We start from the raw sequence: 21,837 nt of genomic DNA, 5'->3' as shown, positions 1-21,837 counted from the left end.
TTTCATTGTTAAGTCCAGTGAACATTTGTGCCAACTTCGAAGAAATTCATCCAAGTTGTCCTTGACATATCACTTTCACAAGAATGAGACTGTCAATGTCACAGTGATCTTAACTTTTGAACTATGACCACAAAAATGTAATATGTTCATCACTGAGTTGAAGTAGATGTTCGCGCCAAATTTGAAGAAATTCCCTCAAGGTGTTCTTGAGATATTGCATCCATGAGAATGAGATGGATGTAGGGTCACAGTGACCTTGACCTTTGACTAGGGGTGTAAATCATCAGTTTCATCATGATACGATATTATATTGATTCTTTGGACAACAATATAATATTTTTCCAAAATTACAAAGTCTGCTACGATTTCAATTCAATATGATTCAGGGGTCTGCAATCGATATTAGGTGATATTAAATGCCAATTTAACACAGTCTATTACAGAAGACACTGCCAGCCCTTTCTTTATTACTTTTGGCCATAAAAGATAAAAACAACACATAAATAATAAGTGCAGTAAAGTTTACTTTGAAACTGACAACACGAACACAAATAAAACAACAAATGGGATAAGTTACCCTCCAGGGCTTTCGGTCAGAGAGACCTTTCTGGAAGAAATCTTCCCAAACCATGAGCTTTTTCATAAAACTTCAGGAATATCTGGCTTAAAGCCCTGAGGGCAAACTTCTCCAAACAGCCATAAAACACAGATTAACAACAAGATCATTCAACAAAAGTATAACATTCAACTCGGTAATAACTGTCAAGGTTCATGGACAAAACAATTGTTTTTTACTAATCACCCATTATTAGCTTAAGCATGTTTACACTGCATAAATTAGCCTAGCGGCTAGCGGACATTTTTCCTTTTCTCCTGGCTTTACCAATTACATACAACGTTGGGTACATCCAAAGTCCCTTAAATTTACTGCTAACCACCGAACCTAGCCACCTTACCTAACTGTTTAGTCCCTCCCACTTAGGAAAACATGCAAGGAGTCAGGAGTAAGGAGTGAGGAGCGAGGATTGCCGATTAAGAGACATGAGACGGCCTTACTCTGAAGTGTCACGTAAAGCGACGTCCTTTCCTGGTGACGGCAACACAGCTGGATCTGCTGCATAAGGAGCCAGCGTTTGGCGTACATCCCAAGTCACATTATATTCGCTGATCAAAGCCGCAACCCTCACCCCCCGCCGTCATAAATTTGCCGAAGTTTGTGCAATTAAAGAACCTGTTGCCCTGCCACTGTCACTGTCACTATGATGAGCATCATTGTCATTATTATTATCATCATTATTATCACTATTATTAAATCCACTCGCCATCATTCAACAAGTCAGCTGCTGAGTGAATAAGACATCAGATCTGTCAGTCTACCTCAATCAATTCAATTTTATTTATAAAGCCCAGTATCACAAATCACAATTTGCCTCACAGGGCTTTACAGCATACAACATCCCTCTGTCCTTAGGACCCTCACAGCTGATCAGGAAAAACTCCGGAAAAAAACCCCTTTAACGGGGAAAAAACGGTAGAAACCTCAAGAAGAGCAACTGAGGAGGGATCCCTCTTCCAGGACGGACAGACGTGCAATAGATGTCGTACAGAACAGATCAACATGATAAATTAACAGTAATCCGTATGACACAATGAGACAGAAAGAGAGACAGAGAGAGAGACGGAGAGAGAGAGAGATGCAGGACAGACGGTAATGACAGTAGCTTACAACATTAATGAAAGTAATAATATTAATCAATATTAATAGGCTAATTCATATTACCTACAAGCTATTAAACATTCCACTCACATGACATGCAGGACAATTAATGATGGGCAAATGTGTTTGTGTGTCGTCGTGTTTGTGTGTGCGTGGTGTTATATCAACACGTGTGGATCTGGACATGAGCAGCTGCACATTTAACAGCCACACATCACAGACAGTCCGCTGAACAACACAACGGGTTGTGAATGAAATAAACTTAATTACAACATGACAGTCTTGCAAGAAATATCATCAACGTTACTCTTTGTAGTCACGTAGGCATGTGAATTACAGCGTTTCATTGCAAAGAATGCATGTAACGGGTACACTTGCGCTGTTTCTCCGCCATCTCTTTCAAATGAGCCAGAAGAAGGGGGCGGGTATTTATACGTCAGGGCCTAAAGCTGAAAAGGACTTCCTGTTAGGAACCTCTCATGTTACCTTACTCATCGCACCTAACAGATCCCTCCTAACGCCTAATGCTAACTCCTTACTGGCAGGAATAAGAGACGTGAGACAGCCTTAAAAATGGCGGACCTCGAACGACTTCTGGTTCAAGTAAGGAGTTAGGAGTTAGCAGAATAAAATAAGAGACTTGGGACGTACCTGTTGTCATTTTTCTTACTCACTGGTGGTTTAGGTCTCTGCATCTCTTGACAGAACAGATGAGTTGAATTTCAGCCTGCATGCACGTTTTTTCAGCTGAATGTTGTTATAAATGCGCAGCTAATGCTGCTAAAGCAAGGAGCTAGCGGAGTGAGACGCTTGTCCAGGCAGGTAACGTTACATTGTGTTTTATCTTGTAACATCATTGTTCACCTACAGTTTTTCCGAAATCCAAAGTATTTCCACTCTGCTGATTTATTCCCAAGTAAACAACATTATCATCACCGTCTTTTTCTTGGCTGTTTGCCGTCTGCCTGCCACTGTTTTGACAGTGACACAGACTTTCAAAATAAAAGCCTATGCTAAAGATGACGATATGGATTTGCATCGGTGACATTGGATCGTTGATCATTAAATCGACATAGCGATCCAGATCGATGGATCATTACATCCCTACCTTTGACCACAAAAATCTAATAAATTCATTGTTCAGTCGAAGTGGACATTTATGCCAACTTTGGGAGAAATTATCTTGAGGAGTTCTTGAGATATCGCTTTTACAAGAATGGGATGGACAGACGGATGGACAGACAGATGCAGAAGCATAAAAATGTAGCTGGATCATTTGTGCAGGATAGTCTGAAGATGCTTTGTAGCCAGTTTGGTGTCAATTGAGCTAAATATATGAACATTTCTCCTTAATTGGATTTGAATTTAAAATTAATTTTCAACATTTTAAACTTTTGAGGGTTGCTGCAGTGCCACCATCAGGACTGTCAGTTAAGTAGAGGAACTGTGGCACAGGACTGGACCAACAAATAATAATCAGAAGAGCAGGGAGAATATAAGTAGAAAAATACAAAGAAGAAAAGTACAACAAAGAAGAAAAATATGAAGAAGAATAAAAAGAAGATGATAATGATGAGCCACTTCCTCTTCAACTTTTACCTACTGTCCTGCGTTTGGTAGTACAGGCACAAGTTTCCTGTGCAGTGAGGGCTTGTTGGCATCAAACTGTGTGAGTTCACTCTTAATCTAATCTTCAAATTACATGATTTATATGATTTGGATCAACTGGGTTATTTTTTGTTTTGTTTTTACCTTTTCCTTTTGATTTTCTGACTGCTTGAGTTTCTTTCTTGCCCTGTCACACTTTGTTCTGTCCCCAGATCTCAGTAATTACTTTAGTGGGTACAATGTAACTATTGCATAAGATAGACCTGTGAGCCACCAGAAATGATGGAGAAAAAAAAGCATATGACCATAGCTTTAAAGCAGGACTTGTCTCTGAGGTCAAGCAACAATTTCTGGCCTTTATCTGTATCTCAAAGAAAGGTCTGATATCTGAATGTTAGGTATTTTCCAGGCATTTGTGGAAAACATTACCGTGCCACATGCACATGACACTATAAGTCAATAAAATTAAGTCAGTGTGGATTGTACCTTGAAGTGGTGCGCTGTGTTGCTGTCAGTGTACTTGGGTACATGCAGGAAGATGAGTAGGTTCTGCCTGAGGTAGTGAGCCACAGCGGGCAGCCAGGGAAGACAGTACTGGGGGAGACTGAAGTTCATCACCTCAGTGGCTGGAGATCCTGATGGCTGGATGAACTGACCAGACAATATGTTATGAAAGCTTTTATCCAAAGCAATTTTCAGTAGCATGAGTGCATACAAGTGTTTTCTGGTTGCCCTAGTAGGAATAAAACCCACAATTCTGGAGGTGTACACAGGTTCATAAACAGAACTACAGAGCAGCCACAAATAACACACAGATGGTTTCTGTGTGCCTTTCCACCAATTTCTTTTACAAAAATTGCTATTGACAAAAATGAGCAATTTACCTCCACATCAGCTGGTGTCAGCTTGCAGTTCCTCACAAGCATGACAGTGATGATGTCCAATGTGGTCTCATCCAGGCGCTTGCGCAGCACCTTGACCAGCTCGTCTGTGATCTCTGGACCTGGAAAAAAAAAAGGGGTAGAAATATCTGCATCACCCTCATGCTCATGAACGATCCAGCTAATGCATTACAAATGTCATTGTATTTCAGCAATTTTAGGTCGTAGTATGTTTGAAAATGTTTGGTCGGGTTCTCTGTGAGTGTTCTAACAGGATCAGAAACACCCTCGCCCAGAAGCACAACCAGAAAGTGACAATCCAACAGTCCACTTCACAAAGTAGCTGGCCAGGTGTGCAAAGGTATGAAATGGTAGACGCTCTGGGCTCAGGTATGGAATCTAGTCACATCATAACAGGTGATCTTTATTCATGGATGGTGTGGTTGAAAGGTTTAGGGGAAAAAAAGCCAGTAAACAGACCTTGAGTTAACATGCTGCAAAAGGTTGCAAGTCAGAGTCAAACCTGTGACCGCTGCAGCGAGGCATCGCCTCTGTACATGGGGCGCCGGCACTATCCACTACGCTGCCAACGCCCCGAGTTAAGGGTTTTTTGAAACATTTGACATTGGTTGCTGAAGTCAAAAACAGACAATCAAGCTATCTTTGTGATGCTTTTAATGTGGCTGATCACAACTATTGCAACCCTTCGCAACCCCTTTTACAAAATCATACTCTCAATACCCGACGGGATCTTCTGCGCTGGTCTAATATGCCTCTATCATTAATTGGACGAATTAACACAGTAAAAACGAACATTCTACATTTATCTGGAGCAATAAAACAACTCAGATTCGGAAAATATTCTTGCAAAGACCAACGATGCATGGTGGTATGGCTCTTCTGAGCTTTCAAATTTATTACTGGGCAGTAAATATCAAGACTATGCTTTATTGGTTATTTGATACCACTTCTCATGATACTCCTGCTTGGCTATAAATTGAATCAAGTTCCTGCACACGATTTTCACTCTCTGCCCTTCTGTGCTCATCAATCCCTTTGCGCACCCCCCAAGCCTGTCTGAACCCAGTGGTCTTACACTCTTTGAAAATTTGGACTCAGTTCAGGAAACATGACAGATTATTTTCCCAGTCTATATATGGCCCTATTGCAGCTAACCATCTGTTCCCAGCCTCCCTCATCGACAAAGCATTTGATCAGTGGTCCAAAGCAGGTATTTCAAATGTAAGCTTTCTGTATAATGAAGGAACTTTGATGTCATTCGATCAAATCAGGAACAAATTTAATATTCCTCCACAGTTTTTCTTTCTTTTTTTTTTTTTTGCTATTTACAAATTCACTAACTAAATTCAGTAACACTTGCCACTCACCACACACCATACACAGAGTAACACTTGCCTTTGTGGTAGGATCCACTTCTGAACTGTGTCTCGGCCGTTTCTCCGCCATGTTGCTTTCACTTTCTACCTGCGCTCTACCTCTTGCTATGACACTCTCTGGTCTTCCTCCCCCTCCCTTCTTGTTGTGAGGAAGCATTTCCTGTGTGCTAGCGCGGGAATGTCGCCAGTGCGGGAATGTCGCCAGTCGACACGCATACTAAAAATGATATATATTGAAAAATACCGCGAGATGTTAGAGGAGCTGATCGGCTTAATCAGCATTGTGTCATCTCCTCTAGCAGTGGCCTGGGTGAAACGGACATTTACGGACCTGTAGAAGTTACGCACTATAGCTTTAAAAGTCAGTGTATACATTATCCCTCCATGCCACCAAAACATCTCTTGATTTAATCTTGGAAATCAAACCAGAAGTCAAGGGAATAATATCCAAGGTTTATACATTTATTTTTGAGTTGGAAGACTCTTCACTTGTGTCTATAAAGGAAAAGTGGGAGAATGATCTTGAATGTAGCATATCAGAAGATAAGTGGTCTAAAATTCTTAAAAAAAAAAATCATTCTTCATCTATCTGTGCAAGACATGCTCTTATTCAATTTAAGATTGTTCACCTACTGGTAAGCTACTGGTAAATTTAGTGTAGTATGGCAGCCTTTGATTTCTTAAGTGGATCAGTTAACTACACCTCTTAACACTTAGAAATGGGTTTTGCTTGGTATAATTCTGAAACTGTGATCTGGTTTTCTGTTGCTGTTGTTTTGTTTTTTTCTTTTTTTTTCTTAGGATTACACAACTATAAATGTATTTGGTTGTGAGTATTTTGATTGTCAATGTGTTATGATTCGTTATGTAATAAGGACATGGTGGTTGGATGTCGCTTTCATGTCTTTGAGCTCATGTTGATACAATGGCGCCAGATAAACATATATATACAGTACAGGCCAAAAGTTTGGACACACCTTCTCATTCAATGCGTTTTCTTTATTTTCATGACTATTTACATTGTAGATTCTCACTGAAGGCATCAAAACTATGAATGAACACATGTGGAGTTATGTACTTAACAAAAAAAGGTGAAATAACTGAAAACATGTTTTATATTCTAGTTTCTTCAAAATAGCCACCCTTTGCTCTGATTACTGCTTTGCACACTCTTGGCATTCTCTCCATGAGCTTCAAGAGGTAGTCACCTGAAATGGTTTCCACTTCACAGGTGTGCCTTATCAGGGTTAATTAGTGGAATTTCTTGCTTTATCAATGGGGTTGGGACCATCAGTTGTGTTGTGCAGAAGTCAGGTTAATACACAGCCGACAGCCCTATTGGACAACTGTTAAAATTCATATTATGGCAAGAACCAATCAGCTAACTAAAGAAAAACGAGTGGCCATCATTACTTTAAGAAATGAAGGTCAGTCAGTCCGGAAAATTGCAAAACTTTAAATGTGTCCCCAAGTGGAGTCGCAAAAACCATCAAGCGCTACAACGAAACTGGCACATGAGGACCGACCCAGGAAAGGAAGACCAAGAGTCACCTCTGCTTCTGAGGATAAGTTCATCCGAGTCACCAGCCTCAGAAATCGCAAGTTAACAGCAGCTCAGATCAGAGACCAGATGAATGCCACACAGAGTTCTAGCAGCAGACCCATCTCTAGAACAACTGTTAAGAGGAGACTGCGAATCAGGCCTTCATGGTCAAATAGCTGCTAGGAAACCACTGCTAAGGAGAGGCAACAAGCAGAAGAGATTTGTTTGGGCCAAGAAACACAAGGAATGGACATTAGACCAGTGGAAATCTGTGCTTTGGTCTGATGAGTCCAAATTTGAGATCTTTGGTTCCAACCGCCGTGTCTTTGTGAGACGCAGAAAAGGTGAACGGATGGATTCCACATGCCTGGTTCCCACTGTGAAGCATGGAGGAGGAGGAGGTGTGATGGTGTGGGGGTGTTTTGCTGGTGACACTGTTGGGGATTTATTCAAAATTGAAGGCACACTGAATCAGCATGGCTACCACAGCATCCTGCAGCGACATGCCATCCCATCCGGTTTGCGTTTAGTTGGACGATCATTTATTTTTCAACAGGGCAATGACCCCAAACACACCTCCAGGCTGTGACCAAGAAGGAGAATGATGGAGTGCTGCGGAAGATGACCTGGCCTCCACAGTCACCGGACCTGAACCCAATCGAGATGGTTTGGGGTGAGCTGGACCGCAGAGTGAAGGCAAAGGGGCCAACAAGTGCTAAACACCTCTGGGAACTCCTTCAAGACTGTTGGAAAACCATTTCAGGTGACTACCTCTTGAAGCTCATGGAGAGAATGCCAAGAGTGTGCAAAGCAGTAATCAGAGCAAAGGGTGGCTATTTTGAAGAAACTAGAATATAAAACATGTTTTCAGTTATTTCACCTTTTTTTGTTAAGTACATAACTCCACATGTGTTCATTCATAGTTTTGATGCCTTCAGTGAGAATCTACAATGTAAATAGTCATGAAAATAAAGAAAACGCATTGAATGAGAAGGTGTGTCCAAACTTTTGGCCTGTACTGTATTTATTTTATTTTTTTCTTGTTGCATACGTTGTACGAGATGCACATGTGTATTATTCGTGATGCGTTTGTGCACTGTACGTGATATGTAGGCAGTCATTTTCACAACACGCTAATGCTGTTGTTTTCTTTTAGGAAGGGACTGGCGTTTTCGTATGGGTGTGGCATTTTTTCAGGCTCCGTATGATTTTGGACGTTGTGGTGGACTTTAGTACGACTCCAACAAGACTGTACGGCTATGCAGCCCTATTTTGTTGTGTTTTTCTATCTTGTGTTGTTGTCTCGTGTTGTGATTATTTGTTTTTTATATTTTTGGTTTCTTTTTACTTAGCCTATAATAATGTATTATGTATAATACTTGGGCAACCTTTTGTGCTTTTGTCATGTTGTGTCCATGAATCTTTTGTTTAAAAAAGCTCAATAAAAAAAAAAATAAAATAAATAAATAAATAAATAATATATATATATATATATATATATATATATATATATCTTTAAAAATAAATAAATAAATATTGGGCTGATTGAAATTCTCTGTCCAGTGAATTACAGCTTTCTAGTTTATTTATTGATTGAATTTCTGTTTTCCACTGCTTGAAGTATCTCAGTTTATTGTCTTTGTCTATTTGTTTTACTGGTGAGTTGGGAATTATTTTCATAGCATCACTTTGACTTGTGAGTACGATCTTAGTTGGTGGGCTGATTGAAATTCTCTGTCCAGTGGATTACAGCTTTCTAGTTTATTTATTGATTGAATTTCTGTTTTCCACTGCTTGAAGTATCTCAGTTTATTGTCTTTGTCTATTTGTTTTACTGGTGAGTTGGGAATTATTTTCATAGCATCACTTTGACTTATGAGTATGATCTTAGCTGGGTTCAGACAGCTTTGCTGTTTTAAGTAGGCTCTGTGATGATGTGAATCTGAATCTTACTCTATCAAGTGGTTCCAAAATTTGATTGTTCTTTTCTTGATTTTAATTAAGAGGAGAAATTGGCCCAGCTCTGCTCTGTACCCGTGGTTTGGACAGTTTCTGGTGACTCTCAGTATGTTTTTACAGAACTTGAGACGTAGTTTTTCAACTGGGTTTGAGTCCCAGTGCTCTTGTTTAATCACTGGGCCCCAAACTTCACTTCTGTATAAAAGGATTGGCTCAAAAACACTTTGTAAAATTTTAAGACAAATCTTTACTGGGGGGTTTAATTGGAATAGGACTTTTCTTATACTGTAATAAGCTTGAAGAACTTTATCTGCCAGTGCACTTACAGCCTTGACAAAATGTCCTAAAGCAGTGATAGTTAGGCAGAGGTATGTGTACCTGTGACTCATTGTTGTCTCTCCCAAAATAAACTGATATTTTTTGTTTGTAATCTTGCTTTTTTTTAAATATCATACAGTAATTTTAATTTTATCTAGATTTACTCTGACTGCCCAATCTTCACAGCAATCATGGAGTATGCTGAAATGTTGTTGTATTCCTTGCTCTGTTTGTGATAGCAGCAATAGGTCATCCGCATAAAAAAAGACACTTAACTTCCTTTCCCTCTAAGTCCAGTCCTGGGGCTGGAGAGTTCTGCAGTAGTTTTGATAACTGGTCAATGTATATGCTGAAAAGTGTCAGGGATATATTACAACCTTGGTCGACTCTGTTGCATTTTTTCAAAAATTCAGTTCCTTTTTGTCCATTTTTTTTTTTACAGCACACTCATTTTCTGAGTACTTCAGAGTCAAAGTCAAAAGTCAAAGACTTTTATTCGCCATTTGTGCACAAACCAGACAGTCTAAGCACATAGGAATTCTTGTGCAGGGCTTCCCAAGTCAAGTTCAGAATATAAAAATGAGAGAGAGAGAGAGAGAGAGAGAGAGAGACAGAGAGAGAGAGACAGAGAGAAAGAGACAGAGAAAGCGCAGCATAATAAATACACTGAACAAAAATATAAACGCACCACTTTTGTTTTTGCTCTCATTTTTCATGAGCTGAACTCAAAGATCTTAAACATTTTCTATACACACAAAAGACCATTTCCTCACAAATACTGTTCACAAATCTGTCTAAATCTGTGTTAGTGAGCACTTCTCCTTTGCCGCAATAATCCATCCCACCTCACAGGTGTGGCATATCAAGATGCTGATTAGACAGCATGAATATTGCACAGGTGTGCCTTAGGCTGGCCACAATAAAAGGCCACTCTGAAATGTGCAGTTTTATCACACCGCACAATGCCACAGATGTCGCAAGTTTTGAGGGAGCGTGCAATTGGCATGCTGATTGCAGGAATGTCCACCAGAGCTGTTGCCTGTGAATTGAATGTTCATTTCTCTACCATAAGCCGTCTCCAAAGGCGTTTCAGACAGTTTGGCAGTACATCCAACCAGCCTCACAACCACAGACCACGTGTAACCACACCAGCCCAGGACCTCCACATCCAGCATGTTCACCTCCAAGATCGTCTGAGACCAGCCACCCTGCAACAATCGGTTTGCATAACCAAAGAATTTCTGCACAAACTGTCAGAAACCGTCTCAGGGAAGCTCATCTGCATGCTCGTCGTCCTCATCGGGGTCTCGACCTGACTGCAGTTCGTTGTCGTAACCAACTTGAGTGGGCAAATGCTCACATTCGATGGCATCTGGCACTTTGAAGAGGTGTTCTCTTCATGGATGAATCCCAGTTTTCACTGTTCAGGGCAGATGGCAGACAGCATGTGTGGCGTCGTGTGGGGGGGGCGGTTTGCTGATGTCAACACTGTGGATCGAGTGGCCCATGGTGGCGGTGGGGTTATGGTATGGGCAGGCGTATGTTATGGACAACGAACACAGGTGCATTTTATTGATGGCATTTTGAATGTACAGAGATATCGTGACGAGATCCTGAGGCCCATTGTTGTGCCATTCATCCACGACCATCACCTCATGTTGCAGCATGATAATGCACGGCCCCATGTTGCAAGGATCTGTACACAATTCCTGGAAGCTGAAAACATCCCAGTTCTTGCATGGCCAGCATACTCACCGGACATGTCACCCATTGAGCATGTTTGGGATGCTCTGGATCAGCGTATACGACAGCATGTTCCAGTTCCTGCTAATATCCAGCAACTGCGCAGCCATTGAAGAGGTGGACCAACATTCCACAGGCCACAATCAACAACCTGATCAACTCTATGTGAAGGAGATGCGTTGCACTGTGTGAGGCAAATGGTGGTCACACCAGATACTGACTGGTTTTCTGACCCCCCCCCAATAAAGCAAAACTGCACATTTCAGAGTGGCCTTTTATTGTAGCCAGCCTAAGGCACACCTGTGCAATATTCATGCTGTCTAATCAGCATCTTGATATGCCACACCTGTGAGGTGGGATGGATTATCTCGGCAAAGGAGAAGTGCTCACTAACACAGATTTAGACAGATTTGTGAACAATATTTGTGAGGAAATGGTCAGCTCATGAAAAATGGGAGCAAAAACAAAAGTGGTGCGTTTATATTTTTGTTCAGTGTAGTTATAAAAATATACAAATTTAATAACTGGGATTAAGACAAATTGCACATTATACATTACAGTATACTTAGTAGCAAGAATTCACAGTGTAACCATACACACATGGGTAGCATCATCATTGCACATAGTAAATGGGGGTGGGGTGGTGAGGGTTATTGCACATTATTTTTTTAGTATATGGATTTGGGTTCAGATGTACTTTGTTTTTGCCATCAGTCTCACTGTGGCAGGGAAGAAGCTGTTGAGAAATCTTGTTTTGTGTGTGATGAAACTGTCTGCTCTGCTGTGTCTGAGGCTGTATTTATATTGTTTGTGTTTGAGCAGAGGGTGAGCTGGGTGGAGAGCGTCTCTGATGATTCTCTCTGCTCTTTTCTGGCAGCGCTGACTGTAGATGGAGTCCATGGAGGGAAGTGTAGTCCTAATGATCCTCTCTGCAGTCTTTATGACCCTTTGGAGAGCCCTCCTCTCTGCCTGTGTGGTGTTCCCATACTAGACAGTGATGCCTGAGGTGAGGATGCTCTCTTTAAGTCCACTGTAGGCCAGGGTGAGAGGGCGACGGTTCAGTCCTGATTTTCTGAGCAGTCTGATAAAATACAGCCACTGCTGGGCTTTTTTTACTGTGGCAACAGTGTTTAGAGACCAGCTCAGGTCAGATGTCACCTGCAGTCCCAGGAATCTGTGGCTGTCCGCCCTCTCCACCTCAGTCCATTGGATGGTGAGAGGCTGCAGGGGGGCAGGGCTCCTCCTGAAGTCTGCTATTACCTCCCTTGTTTTGGCTACGTTGAAGATGAGGTCATTCTCCTCTCCATAGACAAGAATGTCCTCTATCACGCTCCTGTAGCCTGTCTCTCCCCCCTTAATAAGACCCAGGATGGTGGTGGTGTCATCAGCATATTTGATGACGATGGTGTTATCTTGGGTGGAGGCAGTCATGTGTATAGAGGGTGAAGAGTTTGGGACTGAGGCAGCAGGCCTGTGGTGAACCTGTGCTGACTGTAAGCTCAGCAGACACTCACCCTCCCACTCTCACCACCTGTGGTCTTTCAATCAGGAAGTCTAAAATCCAGTTACAGGTGGGAGTCGGGACACCAAGGTGTGTCAGCTTACTAATCAGCTTGCCTGGGCAGATCGTGTTGAATGCAGAACTATAGTCCAGGAAAAGCATCCTGACATATGTTCTGCTGCTGTCCAGGTGTTGCAGAGTATGATGTAGGTAGGGTTGGGTACCGTTCATAATTGAACCGATACAGTACCGGTACCGGTATCTGGAATTCGGTACTGGCACCAAACGGTACCTTATTTTGGTACTTTTTAACCCTATGGGCCCTAGGCCTTTTTGGGGTATTTTTACTGCCTTTACTTTTAAGCTCATATCACAGTCATTATAAAGGCTACATACACATGCTATATCTTGTTTTTTTTCAGGACTTGCCATCATTCCATGTCCTTCTATGTGCCTGTATTTTATATTAATTTTTATATCAATGAAAAAAACAAATCTGTGTGCCTAAATTTTTTTTTACATTTTTACATGTATCTCACCACAGCAAGTTGGAAGTTGACATATTCTGCCATATATGAAGAGGGGAGATTCTCTGGAATCTGGCAATATAAGAACCACGATGCTGGGACATTCTGTCACTTCACAGTTGTCCAAAACATGTGGTTTGTGTCAAGCGGACATAATTGCCAGTATTTTTTCATTATTGCAAGAAATTCCACTGACTCATGCACAAGTCAAAAATGTGTTTTATCTGAAAGAAACATGCAATATTTACATCTAAGATAATAGAAAAACAGTCAAGCAAGTGCAATGATGTCCTCCAAGATAATATTTGTTTTTCAGTTTCAGTTATATATTGGGGGGACATTTTGGGCATTGGTGGGAAGGGCGCATGTCCCTCTTAATGTATATGGTGACTACGGCCCTGTTAGCATGCATAATTAGGCTGCAGTTGTCTGGGTGTGCAAAGGTGAAGTGCGCTTGTGTTGTTATACAAAGTTTGATGGTCAACTGGACAATATGGAGATATTTGCATCTTGAAAGCCGGACTACAAATGTGGATAGACAGGGAGAAAATTTATCAATTTTTTTTCACTGTGAAAACATTGGATTACCAACAAGTGCTTGGCCTTGTCAGAAAGCTACAGTTCTGCCGTTTCACGTAATATGTGTAGCTTCTCGCTATGACACACGGTCGTGGAGAAAATCCACAGAGAATAACGGGTGTGAATTTGGATGCACTATGCGTCGCTCGGGCCCATAGTCTAAACTTCTCAGTTTCAACATTTCATTGAGAACATTTAGAAACAGTGCTGCACGTTAACTTTTGTCTGCACATTTTTTTTGTTGCCATTGTTGCTGAGTCTGAGGTGCAAGTCATGCGCTCTCGCTCTGCCTCCACCTCAGGTACTGAAATTTGGCACCGATTAATTTTAAGTAAATCGGTACTCTGTAGTACTGATGTGAATCGGTACCAAGTACAAAAAGTTCAGAGTTTCGGTACCCAACCCTAGATGTAGGGCTATGGCCACCGCATCATCCACTGATCGGTTGGGGCGGTAGGCAAACTGGAGCGGGTCGACAGTGTCTTGCATTTAATCAAGTCATATACTTTGCCACCGATGCCATTTCGGAGTAACTGGTAGAAAAGACCATTGTGCCAAATCAAATCAAAAGCTTTCCTGAAATCAACAAAGCAAGCGTACATTTTTCATTCATTTTTTTAGTGTGAATGTTTTTGGATTAGAGTATGGAGAGTAAATATGTGATCAATTGTTTTATGTTTGGATATAAAGCCAATTTGGGATTTACTTAGTATGTTGCTTTCAATCAGGTAGGACAGTATTCTTGAATTTAATATGCTACAAAATAGTTTCCCAAATTAGAATTTACACAGACACTACTCAATTATGGAAAAAATCATAATCACGGTTATTTTGGTCAAAATTGAAATCCCAATTATACAAACGATTATGCGGCGCACGTGATGACTTATATTGTTTACATGATGGCATGTCATTTCTGTCTCTACATGGTCGTATGTTTACAATTCTCCTCTGCTCTCTGTATTGCGCACGGCGGAGTTCAGCCCCAATGCGCACACACACAGACCAACCTCTCTCGCTCTCCCTCTGCCATTTTCCGCACGCTGTTTTTGAAATCTTCTGCAATCACCTGCCCCTCGCATTATTCGTAGTTCACCTACCTGACTGGCTCGTCGAGTGAATAGAGGAGAGGAGGAGAAAGGCGGTATTGCACGTGCACGGCTTCCATAGAGGATAAAATAACATCTCCAGGCGTCTGTGACAAAAAAAATCACGATCACCAGACAATTAAAGCAACCCTTACCTTTCTGGAAATTTTACACTTTTCCTTGTTTAGGTTAAAATGCTATTAATACGCAGATGGAACATTAAAATGTAAGTGAATTCCACCAGAGATGAAAACTCATCATTATACCATTGTCATATGGCTCTAACAAAACTCCGACCAATCATCGCATTCGGACTGAATGCGATGATTGGTCAGAGTTTTCTCCTGTCCTGTCTGTCTTCCCCATGTGGAGGCCTCCGACAGACGTAACCGCTCGCGTAACATCCCCCCCACACCCTCCACCCCTGAGTCTGTGAGACAATAAATATGCTAGAAACAGGGAGGCTTGTGGATATAAACTAGTAACAGGGACACTTGTGGATATAAACTAGTAACAGGGACGCTTGTGGATATAAACTAGTAACCGTTTCGCCTGGAGCTGTCCCGAAGGGAAGATGCCAGCCCCAGCGCTGTGACAGGACGCAGGAGCGGGGGGAGCGCCGGAGAGGTTAGCTCTATGCTAACAGCTAACCCTGTCAAACCAGCTGTTCCCAGCAGCCTTCTGGCGAACATCCGCTCACTGGACACGAAATGGATTACATCCGACAACGGAGATCCACTAACTGAGGAGTGAGGGACTGTTGCGTCCTTGTGTTCACTGAGACATGGATGAATGGTAACATATAAGACGCCGGTGTTGAGCTAACGAGGCTAACGCTACACAGAGCAGACAGGGAGGCTGCATCATCTGGTAAGCTCCGTGGTATGCTGTGATGTGTCTTTCTTATATCTTGCACAAATTGTTTTTAAATGTTTTGTTTCTTTTTGCTTGGGGTATACGAAATGTCAGTTCGTTTTTTTGCGCTGCGCATAAAAATGACAAAGAAGTTCAGTTCAGTTCATAATGTTATATATGACAACACAGCACCCAGTTGCTAATAGCTAACGTTAGCCTACTGTAGCGTAGCCTCTGAAACATTAACGTTATCTTCCCTGTGTGTTTCCACTTACTAGTAACGTTAACACTACTATCTAATGTTAGCACTGTAACCTTATTCTAAAACCCATCAGTCATCATTGACTCCGGTTGAGTTTTAAAACTCCGGGGTTGCATTTGTAACGTTACACTCGCCCTCCTCTTCCGTGTATCTAACGTTACCATGCCAACGCCTACGTCTATCATAGATGTAATGAGGACGTAATGGAGGAGGGGGGAGTAGGCCGTTGGAAGGCGGTGGAGTTGCAGGAGGAGGAGGAGGATGGGACTTTGGAGGGAGGCGGGAGTTGTGGATGTTCAAATTTTTGTAAGTGCTGTGTGAAATGCAAGAAAGGTGAGTGTTGCTTTAATTGCACAACCCTAACAGACACCTCTATAATTACTGGGATTTAGATTGTCTGTTTTTAAAAATAGGAGTAATCAGTCCCTTGTCCCAAACTGCAGGATATATGTCACTTTTGAATACCGAATTTAATAATTTTAGAACAGCCATTTTAAGTTTACTACTACTGTGTTTAAACATTTCTGTCCTGATACCATCAATACCACAAGCCTTTCCATTTTTAAGATCAGACAGTTTTTCTTGAAGCTCTTCCACTGTGATTGGACTGTCCAAAGCATTTTGGTTGACCTTTATTACATTTTCTAATGATTTCAATTCGTCAATTGTGGACATCTGATGTGTGTTTAAACCATAGTGTTGTGGATTTTGACATAAATTTGAGAAATAGTTTTTCCAAAAATTGCCATTCTGTATTGCAATGGTATCTTTCTATTTGGTTGAATTCAATTTTTTCCATTAAGAGTTTTGGTCTATCACCTTTTCAATTTTGAGTAATTCATCATCTGTGTATTTAGCATTTTTTTTGTTGATAATTTGCTTGTATTGTTTAAGGGCTGTGTGGTATTCATGGCGTAATTCTTGGTTTTTAGGGTCACAGTGTTTCTTGTTTGACAGGTTTCTGAGATGCTTTCTGAAAAAGCAACATTCACTGTCAAACCATTTTTCTTTTGCTTGCTTTTTGTTTGATTTGGGGTTTGGTCTCTTCATTTTGCCAATTTCATAAATATATCATTCAAATCTTGTGTGGCCATATTAATACTCTCTTCAGGTATTGTTTACATAGAAAGTCATCTAGCATGTTTTGGATATTAGTGTTGTTAAATGCATCGGTGTAATCAGTGAGACTTTTCTCTGTCCATTTGTAGTGTTTTGGGAGGGGTAACAGGTGGTCATCAGGGGTAGGTGCCTGGGTTTGGGTCTTTATTTTTTTCAAGTACAGTGTTATCTGATCTGAATATTTTAAGGAGGGCAGACTCAGTTCAATATAAAATACTTGGGCAGTCTGAAGGGGTGTTATTGTGTCTTCAATCCAAAAGTCGAGAGTTCAATCCTGAATATTCCAACTACTAATTGAAAAAGATGCTAGGGGGAGGAGCATCCCGGGTGGGGAGGGTGGGGGTCTCTGTGGTGCTCATGGAAGGGCTGGTGGTCTCTGTGGTGTTCCTTGGGAGTGTGAGGATACCGCTAGTGCTCCTGGGGAGGGTGGTGGTACCTCTGTTGCTCTTGTGGAGGGTGAGGGTACCTCTGCTGCTCCTGGGGAGGGTGGTGGTACCTCTGGTGCTCCTGGGCATAGCGGGGGTACCTCTGGTGCTCATGGGGAGGGTGGAGCTTCTCTGTTCAGAGCTGTCTCTTGCTTTTGGCAAAAACTTTTACTCCTCTGTGGTTAAGATGAATGTGATCATATAGGTGCTGGTAACTTATTCTACTGTGGTGTACCACACTCACGTTAGGGAGATGAGTACAGCTCCTGAAGATCTCTGACTTAATGGTGTTGATAATGTTTCGGGGAATGTCTGATCGAGGAAGTAATGTGGATATTGTTACTTTTGCAGTTGGGAAGTCCTCAGTGGCTGTTTTTGCCAGCTGCCATAGTGCTGTGGGTATATCACTGTTTCTCCGGGAGAGGTCATTTGATCCAGTATGGATGATGATATGTTCCACGCCTACAAACTTTCCACTGGTCAGGTGTGCCATGGCCTTCTCTGTGGTGGGGCTCCAGAGTTTCAGACATGTTATACTGATGTGTTTCCAATTGGAGTCGCAGAGAAACAAGATTTCTCTGTGTGTTGATATGTTGATTCTGTTGTCAGGTTGGCTGTCAGCAGAGATGTGTGTGTAAGTTTCTGAGGGCTTTGGAGGGGTGGGTGGGCTTAGAGTCAGAGGAGTAGAGGATATTGAGGAGGTTGGGGGTTAGGAGGGATGGCAGGGTTGATTTTAGAGGGAGGTGGGATGATGGCTGAGGCACAGGGAGTTGGAGGGTTAGCAGTAGTAGAAGGGGGTAGGGGTTATAGGTTGGTGATGATCCTCTTCCTCTAGTTCTTGCCTGGTTCTGCTGTGGTTGATGTTGGTGATTTCATCTCTTATTGTTCATACCATCATCCTTAGAGATTGGTTGTCCTCCTCCAGCTCTCTCATAGCCTGCTGCAGTTCTCTGATTTGGTCCCGTTGCTGTAGGATAAGAGTGTAGGTCTCATTTTGTGGTCGGTCAATGGTGGTTTTCTGATGCAGGCTGACAAGAGTTCTCTCTCTGAACTCCATGAATTCCCTTTCCAACACTGAAAGTCGTTCTTTGAGAGTCTTTAGACTGTTGGAGAATCTAGGAGTGGTCTCAGGAGAGAGAGTAACTGAGCGGTTGTTGGATGTAGTGAAGGTCACTGTCTTGTTTGTGTTGTCTGCCTCTAAGTGTGCTGATTTTTCTTTCTCTTTCTTTTCAGCTTCCTCTTTCATGTTCTGGAAATTATGCTGAAAATTATCCAGGCAGTTTTCTGACCCTTGGACCATGATTGTACCATTGTGATAAACATTAATGGTCAACATTGTGCAGGTTGTGTCGACAGAGATTTGTCTTCTTTTGCTGATTCCATTCTTCTTTGTGTGCGTAAAGGCTTCTGTGAAAGTTGCATACCATGCATTTGGTTGGTGCATGAAGAACAGCAGGTTTGTCTTTACTTTGCTGTTCTCTGTTATTCTAAAGTCTGCAATGTCTGTCTCAGGTGACTCCTTTAGGACATTTAGTTTGAAAGTCTTTTTAGCCTTAACAGATGTGATGTGACTTGGGTACAGTATCTCACATCCTTGTATCATTGTGGCACTTCCAGCAGTTGACTGTATTCTTCTCAGAAACTGTTGTTATAATATTTCTTTTCAAAAACAAAGTAGTTTTTGATTTGGTAATTGGGGAAAAAAAGAAGAAGCTTCTCCCTGTTTTCTTTTTTTTTTTTGTAGTTAACTTTAGTCAACTTCAGTAAGCTAGTTAGGCTTACTTGGAGTAGTCCTCTCTTGCTCTGATCAGTCAGTGTTCTGTGGCAGTGTTCCGTGGCAGTTATTGGCAGTTGTTGTTAGCTTGCTAGCTAGCTGGTAGTTGTTGCAGTTGTATTTTGGTCCTTTCTTGGTAGATGATGAAAAGTCTCCATTCCTTTTCTCAAAAGTATTCTGGACCATTGATGTTCATCGTTGTCGTAGGATAAATTGTAAATCATCTACTTCATTATGAAAAACTCCACATATTCAAGAATTTAAGTCTAGAGTGCATCATTTTTGCTGCCAACAGGTTTGGTCTCTCTCTCTCATGCTCAATTATAAAAAAAACTTCTCATATGTTCTCACCACTGTGTTGTACAATGTTAGGCAGTACATGACAATCATTTACATATGTGATTTAATAGTGGTTCAGGGGTTAAAATATCAAGTGCCGTTCAACTTAAATATTTCTCTCTGCTGACCTTGATGGTAGGGCTGGGCGATAAATCGATTTTATCGATTAATTCGAATTTGTAGTTTAGGCGGATTTGTTTGAATGAAAATCGAGTTTCTATTTAAAATCCGCCACTGCCGCTCCAAGCTTGGCTCCCGTAGTTCAGAGTGGGCTCACCCCTCCCCCTGCACGCTTGATACACAAACATGGCAGCAAGCGCTGAAGAACTTGTTCTCAAGAAAGGGAACGAGTTCTTCAGCGCTTTTGTGTGCTCACCTGTCTCTGTGTCTGTGTGCTCACCTGTGTGTGTGCGCATCAGGGCCGAACTCCGTCATGCACGACACAGAGAGCAGAGGAGGATTTTAGATGCGCACCGTGTAGGGACAGAAATTACATGTCGTTATGTAAATAAGATAAATACCAACGCCAAGCTGGCAGACCCCCGAAACATAGTAAAGGGACCTCCGAAGACCATTAGCTCCTTTAGCTTGTGTTAGCTCGTTGTGGCAACAACACATAAACGGGACTTCGTCTGCGTTAAAGAACGGCACTTTATTTTCAGCACTGCAGGGATGATGCACAGCCTCTCTCATGAGTGTCTGACTTTTATATAGAGGGAAATAACTCAAAAACAGCATGCAGAACTGCATATGTAAACAACATAGCGCATGCCTCACTTTCTTCCTGGGGCGCATCCGTCTGACGTCACACACCACACCCGGCGCGCTAACGTCTCATACCTCCTATATCAATTCAATTCAATTCAATTCAATTTTAATTATAAAGCCCAATATCACAAATCACAATTTGCCTCACAGGGCGTTACAGCATATGACATCCCTCTGTCCTTATGACCCTCACAGTGGATAAGGAAAAACTCCCCAAAAAAACCCCTTTAACGGGGAAAAAAAACGGTAGAAACCTCAGGAAGAGCAACTGAGGAGGGATCCCTCTTCCAGGACGGACAGACGTGCAATAGATGTCGTACAGAACAGATCAGCATAACAAATTAACAGTAATCCACATGACACAATGAGACAGAGAAAGAGAGAGAGACAGAGAGAGAGAGAGATGCAGGTAATGACAGTAGCTTACAACAACATTATTGAAAGTAATAATATTATAGTTATAGTTCTGGCTACTGCGGTACAATATGTTGAAATTATGTATTAATATCTGGCAGTATACAAGTGTGACAATAGTCATATGTGTATAATAACAGTAGAAGTATGACTAATGACTAATGATGGCAGCAGCAGCAGCAGCAGGAGGCATCTGGCAGGACCACAAGCACAGCAGCAGCACAACCACACACATCACACTGTCCAGGCACCGCTGCGATATGAGTTAATCTGAGAGACAGTGGAGCACAAAGGCTCCGGAGAAGAAGCCGAGTTAGTGACATCCAGAATGGCCGAGCTAGCAAGATGCAGTAATAGAATACGAGAGAGAGAGAGAGAGAGAGAGAAAGAAAGAGAGAGAGAGAGAGAGAGAGAGTGAGAGAGAGAAGGCAGACTAGGCCTAAGTCAGCCTAACTAGGGGCTGGTACAGGGCAAGCCTGAGCCAGCCCTAACTATAAGCTTTATCAAAGAGGAAAGTCTTAAGTCTAGTCTTAAATGTGAAGACGGTGTCTGCCTCCCGGACCGTAACAGGAAGATGATTCCACAGGAGAGGAACCTGATAGCTGAAGGCTCTGGCTCCTGATCTACTTTTGGAGACTTTAGGGACCACGAGTAACCCTGCGTTCTCAGAGCGCAATGTTCTGGTGGGATAATAAGGCACTATGAGCTCTCTAAGATATGACGGAGCTTGACCATTTAGAGCTTTATAAGTTAACAGTAGGATTTTAAATTCAATTCTGGATTTTACAGGGAGCCAGTGCAGAGAAGCTAAAACAGGAGAAATATGATCTCGTTTCTTAGTTCCTGTTAGTACACGTGCTGCTGCATTCTGAATTAGCTGGAGAGTTTTTAAGGACTTACTAGAGCTACCTGATAATAGAGAGTTACAGTAATCCAGCCTTGAGGTAACAAAAGCATGGACCAATTTTTCTGCATCTTTTCGGGTCAGGATAGGCCTAATTTTCGCAATATTACGCAGAT

General features: G+C 41.9%; 1 protein-coding gene across 1 annotated transcript in view; it reads right to left on the bottom strand.

The window, feature by feature from the left end:
* The window catches only part of szt2 (SZT2 subunit of KICSTOR complex), a 461,751-nt gene that overhangs the window by 226,879 nt on the left and 213,035 nt on the right, over positions 1 to 21,837 (bottom strand). The window contains exons 47-48 of the mRNA XM_049588526.1: positions 4,210 to 4,328; positions 3,812 to 3,976 (exon numbers count right to left, since the gene is read on the bottom strand). Of these exons, the coding sequence (XP_049444483.1) occupies positions 3,812 to 3,976; positions 4,210 to 4,328 (284 nt within the window). The remainder of the gene's footprint in view (positions 1 to 3,811; positions 3,977 to 4,209; positions 4,329 to 21,837) is intronic.

Source organism: Epinephelus fuscoguttatus, linkage group LG10, assembly GCF_011397635.1.
Source record: "Epinephelus fuscoguttatus linkage group LG10, E.fuscoguttatus.final_Chr_v1".
Classification (NCBI taxonomy): domain Eukaryota; kingdom Metazoa; phylum Chordata; class Actinopteri; order Perciformes; family Serranidae; genus Epinephelus; species Epinephelus fuscoguttatus.
The sequence above is the reverse complement of the archived record's forward strand: the minus strand, read 5'-3'. Positions and strand labels throughout refer to the sequence as shown.